The sequence below is a fragment of the Falco naumanni genome, chromosome 3, assembly GCF_017639655.2.
Source record: "Falco naumanni isolate bFalNau1 chromosome 3, bFalNau1.pat, whole genome shotgun sequence".
Classification (NCBI taxonomy): domain Eukaryota; kingdom Metazoa; phylum Chordata; class Aves; order Falconiformes; family Falconidae; genus Falco; species Falco naumanni.
The window spans coordinates 46,663,089-46,681,715 of NC_054056.1; the positions used below are offsets into that span (position 1 = coordinate 46,663,089).

At 39.4% G+C, this 18,627-nt stretch overlaps 1 protein-coding gene across 6 annotated transcripts; it reads right to left on the bottom strand.

Moving 5' to 3' along the window:
* Positions 1 to 920: 920 nt before the first annotated feature.
* Positions 921 to 18,330, bottom strand: BAG1 (BAG cochaperone 1). Of its 6 annotated transcripts, XR_005826863.1 has the most exons (9): positions 18,231 to 18,330; positions 14,855 to 14,983; positions 14,633 to 14,715; positions 13,823 to 13,936; positions 13,223 to 13,330; positions 12,921 to 13,059; positions 7,834 to 7,899; positions 4,195 to 4,257; positions 1,570 to 1,609 (listed from the first exon to the last, which is right to left on the bottom strand). XR_005826863.1 is itself a non-coding variant. In XM_040586632.1 (7 exons), exons 1-7 carry the CDS (start codon positions 18,271 to 18,273, stop codon positions 1,111 to 1,113), a joined length of 609 nt encoding a protein of 202 aa, XP_040442566.1. In that variant the 5' UTR covers positions 18,274 to 18,330; the 3' UTR covers positions 921 to 1,110. The 6 variants fall into 6 exon arrangements, 4 of the variants coding, with proteins under 4 accessions (XP_040442566.1, XP_040442565.1, XP_040442567.1 ...); XR_005826864.1 differs by lacking the exon at positions 12,921 to 13,059 and having other exon boundaries at positions 1,571 to 1,609; positions 7,834 to 7,911; XM_040586632.1 differs by lacking the exons at positions 1,570 to 1,609; positions 7,834 to 7,899; positions 12,921 to 13,059 and adding an exon at positions 921 to 1,179.
* Positions 18,331 to 18,627: the final 297 nt, after the last annotated feature.

Below are 18,627 nucleotides of genomic sequence, written 5' to 3' on the forward strand. Positions count from 1 at the left end.
AGTGACTCTTTCTAATGCAGAGCTATCACTTCATTTGTTCAATGGCATTTTTCACTGAAGAAATGCTCCCCCAATTACAAACATCAAAGATAATACTTTAATAATAATACTTTAGATATTATTTAAGGTTTATAATTTATTAGAAGTTAACATCTTTTTGCACACATTTCCTATTTTTATCTTCAAAGGCAAGCTAATCTTAAAACAGTCACATATGGATAAAGGCTCACTACCTAAGGGACATTTCTAAACATCCTCAGCCTGACTCATTTGAGGAGAAAGAGGGGGTGTTTTCCTCCCCTAGAAACAGGTTCCTTGCCACTGCATAGACAACTAACCTACTGATCGGAAGCATTAGTGAAAAAGCAACTCCCACTACAGGTACATTAGCTATGGGCTCTGACCAACAACTGCAAAGTTGGCTGCACCTGCTGACAGTCACCATCTCCTGCAAAAGCTTTTTTTCAGCCAACCGAGAAGGCTAAAGCATGGCACATATATGACTGCAAGAATCAGTCATAACCCTCAGACGCACAGCATTGCTAAAATAAAATTGTGTCACTTTGTAACATGTTATAAAAATTCACTGATTACCTTAACAGACTAGAAATAATCACTGCAATTTTCCATTAAATATAGCATCATGAACTCAGTTAAATCAGAGAAGAAAAAAAAAGTACAAAAGCCCTTTTGAAATAGCTCCCTAGTTATACTTTGCTTGAACTGAACCCTTGGTATATAAGCAGCATGAGTAATCTCGTTTCATTTCCCACTGTAACTCAAGACAGAACACAAACAATAAAAATAAGAATAATCTATAAAAAACACAGTACATCAGAAATCTATGTAAAAAACATAGGTCTGTATCAAGGAGCTCAGTAACAACTTAAAGCACCACTCAAAATTAGGTACCATACATGTTACAGTACATTCCATTTATTATGACAATTTAAGGCTAAAATAGGTACGACTCCCTTATAGTCAAGCTTTCTTATATTTATAAATGCATACAAACATTAAGTAGATACAAATGCGTATTTTTTTATTGCTCTGAACTGTCTACTAGAATGTTCTACTATCCCAGATGTCATCTCAGTTTGCCTTTTTCAATCAAGCTGAAGTCCTCTTACTATTGCAAGTTATGGCACTTGTACGATTATAAACCTTCTTTGATTTGAGCTGTAAATAAATGCAAAGACATATCAGACAAAACTGCCCATCACTGCAAACTTTATAACTTAGTTAACTAAACATTTGTCCATAAGATATGTAACAATTCACCACAAAGATTATTTCTGCCATTCTTCTGGAAGGATTTTCTTTTCAAAATAATAGATATAACCAAGCGGCTAACAAGACAATCAGCAAGAAATGATTGACTGGTACCAGTCTAACAGACTGGGCTTTAAAAAAAAAAAAACAAACCAAACAAAGGCTGAATACGTGCTCCAAAACAAAGAGCAAACTTTTCTTCTTGCTCATAGAGCAATTATGTTTCCTAATTATGTAGGGCAATGCCTTATTCTGCCAGTGCCAAATTCTTTGACTGTAGCTTGTCCATTTCTTGACCAATATTTCCTTCAATGGTATCACACTGGGCAAGAAAAACCTGAGAATAAGAAATAAACGAATGTTACTGGGGATGCAATTATAGCAATGGCAGATGCTTCCATAAGAACAGAAACTGCAGTTTCCATCATGAATTTGAAGAAGCCAACTCAACCACCACCTTCCAGTTCAGTTTTATAACATCTTATTCATAATTTTGTTTACCCAGAATCCAACAGAAACATGATATTTGGTAAGGCAATAACATGGTTGCCCATCCTCACTGGTTCTGCTGCTGCAGTGAATTGATCCAAAATTTATAAACGACAGTAAGGATCATAAAGGTTCAGACAAGTTAGTGCTTGAGTTTGGAACATGTCTTTTAAACTCCTTTCTAACACACATACTACTTCTGTAGCTGAGGGCGCAAGTGACAAACCTAATCAACCAAATCTAAAACAAGCTTTCATTAAACCAAGGCCTCCTCTATTTCTCAGGACTACAGGCCAACACAAACCCTCATCTTTATCAGTAAGTAGCTGATGTGCCTCAAAAGACAGAAGGCTCCTTTCTAAAAGGGACAGTCCACAGCACCATGAGCTTTCTTAGAACTTGCCCATGAGTTCTTACAAGTACAGCAACCCACACAAAGCAATTAAGAGCCAGCGGCCACTCGTCACTTTGCCTGTGCTGTACACAGCACAAAGCACCAGCACATTAAGCCAATAAATAGTTTTAGGCCAATTCCAACATATGTGAGTACACTGTAGTTTCTGAGAAGACTCTCCCACTACCTATTTATGGCTTGCACTCAAGTTTTGCTATGTCTGCGCTAGACTTTAACAGTTAAACCAGGTATTTAATGTTAAAATCACATTAAGAAATCTCCTTCCCTCTAGAGCAACATACTGTTGTGCCAAGTGAATATTTCTTAACCATCACAGTTTTTTCAATCACCTGTCTTCAACCAATCCCTTAAGCCAGGGGTCCTCAAACTGTTTAACCAGGGGGCGGCGCGCGGATGCAGTGGCAGGCAGCCATCTGCGGCTGCTTGGTTCCCCCCAACCCCCGGCGGGGGGGTCTGTAAATACCGGGGGCCGGATTGAGGACCCTGCAGGGCTGTATCCAGCCCACAGGCTGTAGTTTGAGGACCCCTGCCCTTAAGCCATCATCACTCCTGTAAGGACTTGAGGGATGAAAAAGTCACAAGGTGGTAACAACTGCAGTTGCTGGCTGCAAGTGTTTCATGTCTGCCTCCCCATTCTGGAAAATACATGACTGCCAGCAACAGAAGGCAGTTAATGGCTCCCGCTCACTTTCAGGAATACTTAAGAGCAATAAGCATAACTTGCCATCATTTTCTTGCTCTGGAAAAACAAATTGTTGTTAATTGCTCTAAAACCCCTTAAGATTTTTCTGCAGTCCTCTACAGGTTCATAACCTACAGTTGCAGAACACTGTGCCTATAAAAGCACATCAATAACTCTGATTCTGCTCCACAGAAACCGTTTTATGCTTTAACAGCAGTTCTTATACAAAGCCCCTATTTATGCAATAACTTCACCCAAGAGTGCAGCTCTAGTACCTTGCCATGAGGTTTATAGCCATACCTCTATTAAAGAGTTTTGCTGCTTTGGTTAGACACGTGGAATCAAGAGCATGTTCAGAGCTCCACACCACATAGCTATGCCAGCAAACGTCTTTATTTCAATTTGCATTATCTGAACTTACCTCTATAACTGAGTATAAGTGCTTTGTCCCTAAAGCTGTAACACAAACCATTTCTACTATGAAGTACTTCTTGGTAGGGCTTCCTCTAAAATAGATGGCTATTTCAAAAAATTTGGGTAATGGTAACAGAAAGTTTTTAATAGGGTTACAGTAAAAGACAAAACCTTTCAACTCTAAACATGAATGCAACGTACTTTCACAAACAATTTTCAGATAGAGTCTAACCTGCGACTGAAGCTAGCATAATACAAATAAACCCAGTAATATGAGTAGCATTACCATTCATTTATGGAAGTTTGACGTGGGGGGGGACAATGCCAACACAGGATGAGTTCCAGTATTTATTAACAAACCTTCAGTTCAAGGTCTCTAAGGAAACAATGCCTAGGAATTTAGAAGCATCATACAATAGCAAAGCAATTAAAAAACCTACCCCTCAGTACAACTGCTCTCCTGTACAGATTTTACTTCAGAGACTTACTCTCTGTAGAAAATTAGTGCATTGCAGTGGAAGCTAAAATTTCCCAAAGAACACCTCTAGCAAGATCCAGCAGGAGTCAGTTGAATGCGTCCTTGTGCCCAGACCTCATTCTTTATCCCAGTCCTCCAAGATACAGGAAAACAGGAATGATCCTGTTTTCTTTGCAAGTGAGCAGAATTACAACTTCAGGCAGCCATAAGGCCAAATGCTAGTATAAATTACAAACATCTGAAAATAGCATGAACCACAAAAATCTGTATTTTTGTATGCTGTTTTATAAAGCTATCAAATACCTCCCAAAGAGAGGTCATAAGATATACCAATGTAAGAGCAAACACTGGCAAAAATCTAAGCTCCAAATATCCTCATTTTCACAAACCCTTGCTACACAAGCGCTCAGCGTCAACGGGAAACAAAAATAACCCCAAACTCACCTGAACCCTTTTCACCAACCCTTTCTTTTTCAGTTTGCAATCACTGAAATTCTCTGGCAGATTCTGCAGTAAAATAAACAAACAAGTTGATGCAGCTTAATGTTGAAATCATATTAAATTACAGCAAAAACTGAATGTATCAAAGAATCCTCTGAACAGGCATCATGAAAATGCCATGCCTTCTCAGTAAGGATGATTACACGAGAAAGAATTTAAAAGAAAAAGTCATAAATTCACAAAGTCAGGGATGCGGCATGCTGATTGCAAAGAACTGAGCTAGCAAATTTACCATGGTCTTTAGGTAACATACAGCAATAGACTACATACACTGCTTTTGTCTGCTGTGGTGTACATCAATTGTTCTGCTGCACTTTAGGGTTTTTTTCAGCGACTGTAAGATTAAATAATTTTTTACGAACACATTAACTCAATCACCTGCCATCATTAGGATGTATCATCAGTAATGCAGGCATTGCCAGTCTGAGCTGTACATCTCATCTTCTCTGCAATCTACTCATGGAATACAACACGTTTTAAGTGTCACATGCTGACAGCTTTTAATTTAATTCAAACTGCATCATTTTCTGTACTCCTACAACCCAACATATTCATGTAAGTTATCTCAGCAAACGTTATATGCTTTGTCCTTTGTGAGCTATGTGAAATCCGGGTGTCGGTGGGGAACAGTGCTCAGGTTTATGATGTTTTTTTGAAACAGGTAAAACACCTGTACAGATGATTATTATTATATAGTTTATGCAAGTATTCTTAGAAACACTGTGCTCTCACTGCTGAAGATGCAGAAAAATCTTGGGAGTTTCTCACTGGTATAGCTTTTATTTTCCACCCTAACTCCATATCAAGAATAGTGGTTTCCCTATAATACTCTGTTTCAACTAAAATGCAAAGCCTCACTGGGAGATTTAGATACATAATCTCTTATAACAATTGAAAGCTCTTTTCTTTTAGTGTCCAGCCAAACACAGGTTTTGTATATAACCTAATATAGGAGACAGAAACATATAAGCCTTCACACCAAGAAGCAGCCCATCATGGAAAGTGAAACTATAGGCATCACTGAGATCAAGATCCCAGTAAGTTCAAGGATCACACAGCTCCAGGATTTGTGCAGTAATCAGCACACTGTAAGTGATAACAAAAAAATAATCACCAGGCTTAGCATGCTTTTCCAGAACCATGGGTGAGGAGAAAATGGGCACATTCCCGAGTCAGCTAGAACACATTCTTACATTTCTAAAGGCAACCAAAAGAGGCTTCAGGGCCTGGGGATGGTTGGCAAGGGAATCTGCAGCTAGTGGGGCTCATTGACAGAGCTTTAAACTAGACTTGAAGCAGGAGGGAGATAATATCAAGCTTGTGCCTGACAAGCTGTGGGACAGCATGCCAAGGTTAGAGGGATGGATGCTAGCAAGGGCCCTCACCCTGTTGCTCTGAGATGTGCTGGATACACTGGAGCACACCTCAAGTCTCACGGAGATGAGCGAGGGGCTCCTGAGGAAAGAGGAGCCAAAAGGGAACACCAGTGAAATACTTCAAAGGAATTAAGGCGTGTTCCTCTAAACACGTGACACAGCCAACAGCCCAGCTGAAGCGCCTCTGCACCAATGCACACAGCACAGGCAACAGCAGGAGGAGTTGAAGCCACTGTGCTGCTAGAAAGCTGCAACCTAGTTGTCGTTACTGAAACTTGGTCGGACAAATTCTATGACTGACATGCAGCTATCGATGGCTACAGGCTGTTTCAGATTTTAAATCCCTCTCACTCAGACTCAGCTGGAAGAAGGAATGTACAACGCTGCTTCTCGTCTCCTAGGACCGTATGGAAGCTGGAAGTGGGAGTAACTACTACCACACTAACCTCTTCCCAGAGTCAGGTTTTTCAGTTTATTTTGTTAGTTTGCTTTGGAAGATGGGTTAAGAGAAAGAATCTTCTGTTCCTGTAGTTCCAGATTCCATTTCTGTTGCTCCAGTACCAGTATTCCCAAAGGCCAGCATTGTTAAGCTGGATAAAACTCATAAAAACTTTTATCCCTTCTCTTCCAGACCAGAAAAGGTATTTCCCTTGCAGAGCACTTTTATGTCAGACTGTACCTCCTGAAACAGAACCAGAAACGTATTTCTTTCAGGTGGAAAAACCACCATCACCATGAGGGACACAAGAGAGGTCAGTACGCAGATTAAGGAACTCTTCAGTTGGTACTAAGATGCACTCCATCACCTATCTATCCTTTCCAAATTCTCTTATTTTGTGAGAAAGAGGAGGAGCTCCGAAAGGAAATTACCAGGTTAATGCCAGGAATCCGTCAGGCACAATGCAAATTCTCCTACAGGAGCCTGTTCTACACTAGTCACTTTGTTCATTTACGTAACGTCACCTTACTTCCTTGGATTTATAGCACAGGACAGGTTCAGGAGCTGTTACTACTTTTTCAGCGATGGTCTGCCTAAAAACCTAGGTGTCCATTTTCCAAAGCACAGCTTTTTAAAACTGTCCATTTGGAAGCTACTTTGCTCTTTATGAGGCGTATTTTACAGTACCATGGACTGCAATAAGCTCTTGCTCACGGCAGCATGTTAAACCTGCCTGTCTCCTCCCAGGAAGTAGGACACTGAAAATGTTGTCGTGTGTTTTTCTGTCCAAATATATTACAAAACAATTGAGAAGCTAGTTTAAAGCTGTGGGTGAATTCTCTTCAAACACCAGCTCTAGTCCACAAATAAAAATGGCAGTCTTGAAAGTATTTAGTTTTCACAGGGAAAAAGTTTAAAAAATATTATAAAGTTATAGGAACTGCTGTAAGAGAGCTTAGACATAGGACCCTGTAACCACATCAGAAAACATTCCCGTTTTTCCCTTGGATTTTCAACAACACAATTCACTTTTTAAAATGAACAAAATATGACAAGAAATGTTTAACATAAAGAGTATTTGATGCGTACTATTTTGACTCCACATATGTAATAGCCTGAACGAACAAAGATCAGTTAGGTCTAATTATTAATGGCTGATTCTCACCAGAAAATGAAAATGTTATCTCACTGTCAAGGAAATTCTTCTATGCCTTGAAGTTTTCCATGACTTGGAATTTCTTAATAAACAAATTAAAAATGAAATTATGTACTAGCTCAGATACGCTGCCCATCTCCCTTTGCTTATTTCACACTGTATTTTCTGAAAGACATTCTCACCTACACAAGTATTCCTACCAATCCGAAACAGCAAATTAACAGTTTTTTATTGTCAGAACAGGCCTAAATTAACTTTCAATAGCAGACTGGGAACTCCAGCTAGGCTTACCATACACAGTCTGCTTCTAAAACAGATATTGGTAACTGGACTAAACTTTGAAATCTGAGTTCAGACTATTTCTAATTTTGACAACATTTTTCAAAACTGTTCTTTATAATTACATCTGTGCATAAAAACTCCTGTTTGCTTGCACACCCTCGTAACTGCGGGTTTTTTTAAATCACACCTTGTAATCCCCTTGACAGAGACATAGAGTTGGAAGGCCTAAATATACTAACTTACCAAGCTGCTTAAAAGATGTTTTGCAATCAAATTAGTAATGTTCACAAATCTTAACATAAAATTAAATCTCACAGTCTCTGTTTTACCTTAGTCAGCTTACGTCTCCTCTCCAGGAATACGTTGTCCAACTATTCAGGGTTTAACAGGTGAAGCTGGCAATAAACCTTAAGTCACAATAACATTTCCAAATTTAATGAAAATCACAGGTAATTAAAGAAGGAGTAGCTTAAGCCTAAGCAGTGCTTATGCAAAATTCTTGCCAAATCTACATTTTGGTGCTAGCACTGCTTGCAGAGCAGTATTTGGATTAGTATATGGCTTTCTACTGCACAGCATATTCTTACATTTATAGCAGGTCTCCTCTTTGCATTGCACTTCCTCTGTGACCAACCCCTGCTCAAGTCTCACAGTCATTGGTCTATATGGTCTTAAACTGTCAGAAATGACTGCAGTGCTGGCTTCACCCCAGCAACTCCTGTAGAACTCCTGGGCACGGGTTCCTTATCCTCCCCCCATCCACCCAGAAACAGAGCCCAAGTCTTCCTGTTACCAGTGGCTATATCCCACCCCACAACCCCAAACTCAGAGCTGCTTAACCTTTTGTCTTGAAGAGTTCTCACCCTGCAGATACACAGATGTTCTTTTGTATCCACAACACTCATACTTTATACAAGAATTCCTTAAAAGCAATCGCTGTTTACACAGTGATAAATTTGTGTATTTTCCTGCCTCTAGATCCTCTCTGTTCTTGAGTGTTCTTTCAACTACAAACCCAGCATTCCTCTCTCCTGATCACTGCTTATGAAATACAGACTCTCTTGCATTTCTTCCCATCTCCCAGCTGATCTCCTAATAAACCCGCCTCCCTTTGCCATAGAACATCACCTCCAGCTCTGCTCAAGCTTCATGTGTTTTGGAAGTGGTTCCAATAACAATTTTTAAGCTTAGTGTTCCCGCCACATCTTTGTTCTCCTCTGGTTATTTCCTAAACCATAGACCCCAATAGGTAGTATCTGATGCCTGAATCCACTTTGTAGCAGTGTAGTTAGTTAATAAACAAAACAAATGCTAGCCAAATTAATTATGACTATTTTATCAGAACCAAAGGGACACCATATTTAAAAGAGACAATCTCCTATACTAGCAGTCACTAGCAATAATAGCTAGAAAAATTTGTAGTTTGTTATCAAATTACTTAAAATAAAAATGACTCTGCTACACACATGCCACCAATGCTAATGGGTTGAAAAAAGTATTTTTTGGTGGTACTCCATCCATCTAACAAGACAATTTTTCATTATTTTCTTTTATAAATCAAGAAAATATAGTATTTTTGTGTGCAGTTTTACTGACTATCAGCCCTTCACTTTTTTTTAAACTTATTGTTAAATAAATTGGTAAATTAGGTAAGCACATTACATTGACACTGAGTCTTCTTCACCTAAGTAGACAACTGAGCAGCTTCTTTAAAAGCAGCTATTAAACAGCAGCATTTGTCAGCGGGTTTTCTGAATGCAGAAGCTGTAACTAAGCATTCTACTCTCACTGAGGTATGACAGCATTTTCGTGCTCCATGTGCTTTAGAAAAATTTTCCCAAAAAACTTTGACTTCATGGTTATGATTCATATTTAAGATGTGATGTAAGAATCACAATTAACAAATGCTTATCGAATGCTTATTTATCCTGGTAAATTCAAAGGTTTAATAGTAAGTTCTCATGTTATTCTAAGTAGCAAAACTTCCCAGAAGCCTGGGAAATGTTTGTTACAGACACAGTAAGGTGGTTTTTTCCATAATAATTACTTTAATCCTTGAAATGTTAATTTGGTATGGACTTACCAGATGACAAGTATAGCAGGGGCAAGGAGACGGTGAAAAAAGCTTAATCAGAACAGTATAGTAATTTAAATAACTTTTACAGAGAATTATAACCAAAAAAAAAACCCACAAGAAAGGAAGATGGGCCATCAGAACTTAATTATGAGTCAGTCATGTTATCAGTGTCCTCAGTACTGATACATGCAATTTGACAGATGTTTTTTTCATGAGTCTATATAAACAAAATCAATGACTGGTATCTCAGAAGACAAAGGGGTTTCTTTCAGTTGTTCGTACACTCTGTTCTCCGCAATATAATCTTCCTAGATTACAAACATGCCATTTAATAAGAAATCATTATGAGAACAAAGTAACCTCTCAGACTGCAATACTGGTGACAGACTTCATGTAAATTAAAGCAGGCTCACAATAAGTAGTGTCATGACTGTGAATTTAAATTTCCTACAGATCTCAGAAAAGATTTACTTCGTTTTTCTTGAAATACCCTTCAGTTATTTACAAAATTATGCCAGTTGATCAAGTCAAGGATCTTCTCTGTTCTGCTCACTGAGATTTGTAACAAATAATGTACTTTGACTCCTGGACCAAATGGTTTAATTGCTGAAATAAATGGCATTTCTGGTGATGCACACAGACAAATCTTCGAATGCTCAACAAGACGAAATTTGTATCTCTCCTGAAGGAAACTTCAAAGGTCTGTGGCTTATGGGAATGTCCAGCTGTGTCATAGCATTCAAAAATCTGTAAGGTGCTCGTAAGATCCCTCCACCCTTCCTGCTGTGGAAGCAGTAGCTACTTAAACACATTTAATGTTAAAATGTTTAAGTTACAGTTAACTCTACCCAAACTCATCCCTTCAAGACATTCCTTTCACACCTCTGGCAGTGACAACACTGCATTTTTTTCTCCCACCCCAACACTGCATGACTACCAAGCTACTTCTCCATTTCCCAAATGACTTCTTTTAAATACACAGTTGTTGAACACAGTCTAGTAAAAATGAGTATTAGTTCCAAACTCAGCTCCTCTAATTAACAAGCTTGTCTGGTAACAGTAAGAGGGTGACACCCCTAGAACAGATAGAAAACAACATGCAGGCTTCATCACCCTTAGCTCTCTATAACCATACAAATCTCATTTTGGATCAAGCCAGATGTTTTTGATTGAACCAAACAATGTATGACAGCCAAGACACCTTAAAGAGTTTTCACAACCATTCTGCCAAAGAAACAAACTGGAACATTTATAGTGTGAGTTTGCCGGTTTCACTTTTACAGTGCATCCATTCTTCTGTCTCTGGCTCGCTCAGTTCCGCCCCCCCCCCCCCCCCCCTTCCTTATCTCTTTTTAACATTCTTTTGGTTGAATCAACAGCATATCTATATGGTTAACAGCGTTTAAGAGATTTGTCAGAACTTGCCTTTTACTTGGCTAACAAAAAAGTATACTAAATACTGTATAAAACAGTTCTGAGATACAGATAAAATACTCTCTGGAAGCTTTACGCTTTCCTGCTTTGCATTTCTATTTACCTTTTTTTACTTCAGTGGAACCCATTTAACGTTCATATACATACCTCATTACTCTTCTGTGTTGCTACCTCTATGTATTGCACAACTACAGTACAGCTATGTAGTACTTCAGGAAGTTGGTGGCCTGTTCATCTGATCTGGTGTAATACCAAGACACTGAACAGCTAGATTCCACTCAACTACATGTATTTCATCTGCAAGATTTCACAGAAATCTCACAGAAGTTCAGTTTTGATGACAAAATCCACAGCCACCTTTGTATATTAACACAAATAAATATGGACTTTGGTATGTGTAACATAATTTCAATAATTCGTAATACAAATCCTCACTTATTTCTTGCTAAAAAAAAAAATGAACTGAGGCTTGTCCATGTCATAGGCTCTTATACAACAAAGTAAAAAACTATTAAAAATATTAAAATATACTAATTATAATAACTTTTAGCTTTGGCAGCTCCAGTTCCAGAAGAGACAAAACTGAGACACAGGGAATCCATTATTTCCTAAATCTAAACGTGAAGTCACTAGGCTATAAGCCTTCTAAAATCTTGTACTAAATCTGAAAGTCCTTTGTCCAGTACTATTTAGAGTATTTTGGATAAGGAGGTAGATAATAGCACATTTTCTGTTTAAGCCATGCAAAAAGTACCAGAATCAAGTTAACTTGGGAAATTCAGTTTGGATTAATTAGGAAGCAGTGAAAGGGTTTTTCAAGTACTGACTTTTTTCTAAATAGGGCAGATTCAGAAATTGAAGGGATCAGAAATAAGCTTTAATCCCATCCAATTTAAACAGTTGTCACCTCTGCTATTTTCATGGCAACAGATTGTAAATCTGCCACTTCAAACAGGAAATCAGTTATACAAAGTCTGTATGTCTAACAGGATTCAAGAACTGTCAGCAAAGTATTTTCCTCTATGTGAGGCAGAAAAGGAAAGAGAATTTTTGAGACTTCAAAATACTTAGCATATTACAATTAAAAACAAAATAGTATTTTAAGAACTGCTGGCTATAACAAACAGCAAAGGCTAGTCTACCATTAAAGGTGTACAATATGAAAGGGGGAAAAATAAGTTAATGAGCTTCCACCATTCTTAGGAACACATCCGTATCATATAGCATCTGATGATGGCCAATTCAAATTATTCCTCTTTGATTTAGTCTGCAGCTGAACTTCAAAGTGTCCATCAAGTAAACTACATTTGGTTTACCAATTACAGGCATTTGCATGAAATATTTCTGAAACAATCCCACAAAGGGTCACTGTACAAAGGAGTTAGACCCAAAGACATCACTACCACAGAAAAGCAGCATTTTTCCTTCAGAGCAGGATATTATGACCTAATTACATAACAAAAGTTTACAGAGAATAACCAGCAGAGAAACAGAATAAGGACATACCCTAGTTGCCACAATCTTCTATCTCTACACAAAGTCCCTTATCCTCACCTAGCTTTCAGCTACTACGTGATATAGGAAGATATATATTGCACTCTGGAAATACGCTGCAAGGTTATGATCCATTAATGACTGTGAAGCACTTGGATATACCCCAGTACATTCCAATGAAAGAATCCAGTCCTCAATGTGCAAGCATCTCAAGTAAAAGTACTGTCAGTCCACATACGACTGACCAGAAAATTCTTCAGTCTTCAGGACCTCCTTGTTCCTACATGATATAGAATACAAAGTGTATCTGTTGTTTTGGGGTGGTTTTTTCAGACCTTTATTATTACCATGAAGTTTAACATGAAAGTTTGCCAAGACAAACTAAAAGGGTAAAACTTGAGTAAAGGATACCCATTTCATGTAGTCTTAACAGGCTGCTGCCCCAAAATGAAGCTCTTCTGTGGAATGGGGATGCATACACAGGCATTAATGTCACCATTTAGAAATAGATGCTGCCAAGTAGTCTTTTGGAGACATACAGGGGCAAGAGCTGGATATTAAAGAAAAAATGAGCAAACCAATTAACTAATTTTCAAAGCTAAAACAATTTTTTTAGTATTTTAAAATATCAAATAAATTACAAGCAGATACATTCTTAACAGTAGGTTTGGTCTCTGTTGCAATTTGACAGTCTTCTGAGGTTATTTACTTACCATAGCATCAATCTGTTCCAGGATCTTCATGAACTGCTCTGCAGTTCCTTTTATCCTCTTGTCCAGCTGTTTTAGTGCTTCTACTTGGAGATCCTTTGCTAAAAATCCCTGAGGAGGAAAAACAGAGGGAAGGAAAATCAAAATTATTCCATAACTTATAGAATATCCAGCTAAGAAAATGCATCAATGCACCACAGCAGAAAACACCTTCTACTATTTCTGTAGTTTCAAATATGATAGGGACTAGTCTCAATCTGTAATCTTATCAGTCCTTGAAATGCTAAATATAAGCTCTGCTAGGTTTACTTAAAAGATTAAACAAATAACAGACTTTGAGAGAACTCTTTATGCTTTTCCAGATCTAAATATAATTTATCCAATATGCAACAATATTTATCTTTTTCCAAACAGTGCCATGTCTCTCTCTAGCAAACTCACAAGCAGCATTTGGAATTCAGTAAGAATTTTACAGGACCTTTGGACAGTTAGGAGGGGCAGCCTATTATGGACTGCTCAAAAGCTTTACACAGTACTTTTTAAAAATACTTATACCTACAAAATTGTTTCACAAAGATATAATATGATACAAAACCAGCATACCTTCTGGATACTTGTGAACTCTTTATTAACTTCCTCTAACTTATTAGCTATTTGCTCCACTGACTTCTCCAAATCTTTTAACTTCTTTAGTTCAGCCTCTTCTTCTGGACTATTCTGTGTATTCAAAATTACAACATTCACAACTATGGAACAAACAGAGACACTATGCAGCTAAAAAGCAGCAACAGTGGTAATACAGTCATAAAGCTTCTGCTGATTAAAAATATGTATTAACCTTGTTTTCTTTCCATAAGCTTCTTCCAAAGTTTAATTACAAATATAATCAAAGCAGCAATATAAACACATTAAATGATACAAATTTGAAAGGAAAAAGGAAAAGTGCGAACTTCTTTTTGTTAACTTATCACCTTTAAAGTAAGGGTAACAATTTATATCATGAGATACTACCTTGTCCTCTACTTGGCAAAAGCAGCCACAAGTCATTTCACCAGAAATTACCCAGCAGACTCAGTAGCTACAGATATTTTTATTTTTCTTTTAAACTAGAAAAATAAGATGAGCAGATAAGGTCATCAGTGCACAGAAGGTTCATGAGTACTGACAAGCAACAGATTAGGCAGAAATTTGTCAATAATGTAAGGCAGAAATCAGTCAATAATGGAATTTCAGAAATGTACAAGCTGCCAAGTTATTCACACCACAACATGAGACCGAACTCAACTCTGTGGGTAGGTATACAAGATTAGATTTATGCTGTAACTTGTTTCTGTGTTCAGTAGCTGAAGCACTGACAGAAATTACAATAATTTAAGGGGGGGGGGGGGGGAAATGTTCAAAGGCAACACTTACCCTTTTCCCAATCAACATGACTTTGCAACCATTTTTAATACCAAGTGCCGACAATGGTTGTTCCAGTTCTTTCAGAGACTTCCCTAAATGGAAGAGGAAAAAAACCAGTTAAAATATAGTTAGCAGCCTAAGTGTCTTTTTGAAGACATTGAAAGCATGGACACATGAAAGTGACTAAAAGTAAAGGTATCATCATCAATTATTGATAGATTTATACATTACCTTTGTATATCAGTTTCTGAAAAGGAACTGGAACCCCAGTGACTTGTTCAATAAGTACAGCCATGTCTTGTAGTGTAGGTTCACTATCTTCTTGTTGAGAAGCAACCCGAATACTGTGTTTTTCATTACCTAAGAAGAAACAGAGTAACAGTAATACTTATTTTTACCTAGAAAATATTACAGGGAATCTGTTTTTAATATTTATTTCTGCAGAAGTTCTCAAATCACTGATTCTCGCGTACGATAATAATTACCAATCAAAGGATTCTATTGCATGTCTTTCCTCTTGAAGTGACTTACCTCAGCTAAAAATTTACATTCTAATAACCTGAAATGTTTAATCAGGTGAATTCTACTGGCATAATGCTCCTGCTAAGTATTATTCCCCACCTTTTAAGAGTGTAGATGGTGTCGACATCCCACAAGCTAAAGCATGAAAGTCACACCTTTCTGATGTATTCTATTTCCCACTTGAAAGAACTTTAAACGGCACAAGTCTTGGGGAATCTGAGACAATTTATCACTTCCTTTGCTTCCTACTCCTCATAAATGAGAAGCAAGGTATCAATGCCTAACCTCTCTCCCCTCCACCAGACACCCAAGAGAATTCTCACAGTCCAAAAATTATTATTTCTCCCCATAATACATATGCAGCCTGAACCACTTTAAGAAGCCTCAGCCTCTATGACACCTTTCACTTATGGGGCATCCTATTCAAAGTCCCTGTGAATACTCGCATTCAAACAGCAGGAAGTTTTTAGAAAAAAGGAGTATGTCTGTGAAACTCTGCTTTACAATAGACCCTTTTCTATAACCTTCTGCTCCCACACACTTAAGGCTTGTCAATCTGAAAGTACCCACAGGAACCAGCCACCACTGGCTCAAGGGAAATCAAGACAGGCATTTTTACTGTGCAAGAAGAGAGAAGTCCTTAACAAACACCAGAAATAAAACTATTATCGTTAAGTGCGCATATCTTTTACAAAGAAGAGCACTAGAAATATCAATTTTAAAATGTTCCAGCTGCCTAGAGTCACATGACAAACTTGCAAGCTCCAACAATATTTCTTAATTCCAAAATTACTTTATGCTCAAAATCACATCATACAAACTCTCCCCCAAGCAATTTCCATAAACGGACTTTCTTCCCAATCTGTGGTTTCTCTGTTCGTTTGTTTTGGGGCTGGGGTGTTAAGTCCTAACCTCAATATATTTCAAAAGGCTGTTTTGATATATATAACTGCTTTGTGTAAAGGCTGTGCCTGTCAGCAGTTAGAAAGAAAAAAGAAACGAACAGCAAATGAGAAAGAGAACAGCTGAAGTTTGCCTAGCAATAGAAACAGTTTTAATTCCAAATTAAGAGTACCACTTTGGGCAGACTGTAATAAAATATTAGTGTAAATTCACAGCAGAGTGAAATCACCATGAAATATATCTCATGGATTAGAACTGGTATTATCAGTTTGCTTCAGTAAATAACAATACTAATTTAAAGCAACCACCAGTACGAAATTCCAAAATATTTAAAAAAAAAAAAAGCCTAAACACTTATAAAAAACAGGTCCATACAATTTCTTGCAGATTGTCAGGTAATATATGTGGGTCTGCTACTATTCTCTTTCTTAACCCTTAATAGCATCTTTCCCCACTTTCACTCATGCATGCAAAATTTTAATAAAATGTTTGCACTAAATAGTCAACTAGCATCTGACAACAACAGATAAAAATTGGACAACTTAAGTCCAAGATGAGCAATGCCTTTTATTCGCTATTTATTGATGTCAAAGTAATTACCAGACAAGAAAACAACTGGAAAGATAAAAATATTCTCAGATAAGAAGACTCTTGGCAAACAGCAAGATATTGGAATTATAAATATTTTAGTATCGTTAAGCTATTGTCATCTTTGCAAACGAAAACCCCTCAAATCAAATAGAGCTTTCTGAGGGCATCAATGAGCACGAGTCATGAAGATTCAAACAGATTATTCCATAAAGTTCCTACCAAATACTCTTAGATAAAACTGCCAGGTGATAAAGGAAACATTTTCACAAAATAATGTAACAGTTTGAAAGCACAAACGAGCAAGCAGAAATAAACAAGCTCTAAAGATGGAAAGAATGTCACCAACATAGTGCAAAAGGAAGAGGAGCAGAATTTATTATTGAATAATTTTAAAAATAATCGTTAAAAATTAACAAGCTTTGTTAACAAAAATCAGCTGATTAATATCTTCCCGATTTAATACCTTACTATCCTTATTACTCCTACTACCTCACCTAGATCCACTTCATCAAAATTTAATAACGTTATTTCCCATCTTATTTTTAAAAACTACGGAGTCCAGGCTATTCTTACCTCTTTGCAGTAACTTCTTCTATTTATTTGCAGATTTAACCACATCTTCCCTTCCACCTCCTTCTCCCTCCTCCTACTTCTCTTCCCGAAGAAAAAAAGATCAACCATACCAGCTGGCCTTTGAATAACCAGTTTCATCAGGTCACCATTCAACTGTCATACTGAAGAAACCACCAGTACCCCTTGCAAGCTGGCATCTCACCAGCGACAAACATTCAAGCTTATTCAACAAGCAAGAAGGCAGCCCACTGAGTAGCACATGCTTTTAGCCTACAGTGCCGACTTTAGTGATATATTTCATCTAAATGAGGATTACTACCAAAAGAGTGACTTCTGCTCCATGCTCTCTGGCACGGACAGCCTTGTTAACTGTTCCCATCATCTCCTTACAGCAGATCTACGCCCGTTTAATCATCTTGTTGATACAGAAAAAGCTTTTTTTTCTTTTTTCCTTCTGTTGGATCCGCTTAAGTGATCCAGCTTGAGGGAGGCGGCGACAGGTGGCCAGGACACATGTGTAACGTTACGGTAGCAGCCGGGATCGAGACCAGGCAAAGCGGAGGACGAGCCGTGACCCGCTGAGGCCGAGGCAGGCCGGGCCGCTGGCCCAGCAAGGCCCGGGACGCTGCCGCCACCCAACAGACAGCCCCGGCCCCGCCACTTGCTGTCTCCTCGAGGCCTTGCGGAGCTGCAGCCGCGGGCGCCCCGGCACCAAAGGCCGCCACACGCCCACCTCCCCCACCGCTTCGGGCCGCCGCCGGGCGCCTTCCAGCGCCGCCGTCCGCGCGTTTCCCGCTCACCCCGGCACCAGCGGCAGCCACGGGCCCGCCCGCCCTGCAGCGCCGAGCTACCGCCAACGGCCGGACCCAGGCTCACGGGGAGCGCGGCCGGCAGGGACGGGCGAGCCCCGGGGCCAAACCCGCACGGCCCCGCCGGCGGCCGAGACACCTGGTGAGATGTAGCGGGCCGCGCTCGCCTCGGCAGCGGCTGGAGGTGCCCTCCCCCAGGCGGCTCTTACTGTAAGTGACGGTGACGGTAACCGGGGCTCCTGGCGCCGCCATCTCACCCCGCCACAAGGAAACGGTTCTGCCGGTGCTTCCCGGGGCGCGCCGGTAGCGCGTCACTTCCGCTTTAGGCCCCGCCCCGCCAGACGGGAAGGGGCGGGGCAAGGGGAGCGTGACGCCCGCGGGCGGGGCGGGGCCGTTTGCCGGCCTCACCGGCAGCGACAGCCGCCCCCTTTGTAATTAACGAGAGGAAACAGTTAAGCGCCTCAGACCCAGGAGCGCCGGGGCCAGGGGGAGGGACGGCCGCTTCCCCCGTTACCCTCCGCCCCCGGCCGGCTGGTCAGGTGTAACTCGCAGGTTCCTCCGGCCGGTTGTTGTGGGCCCCTTCTGCCCCCTGGCCTGTACTGCTGC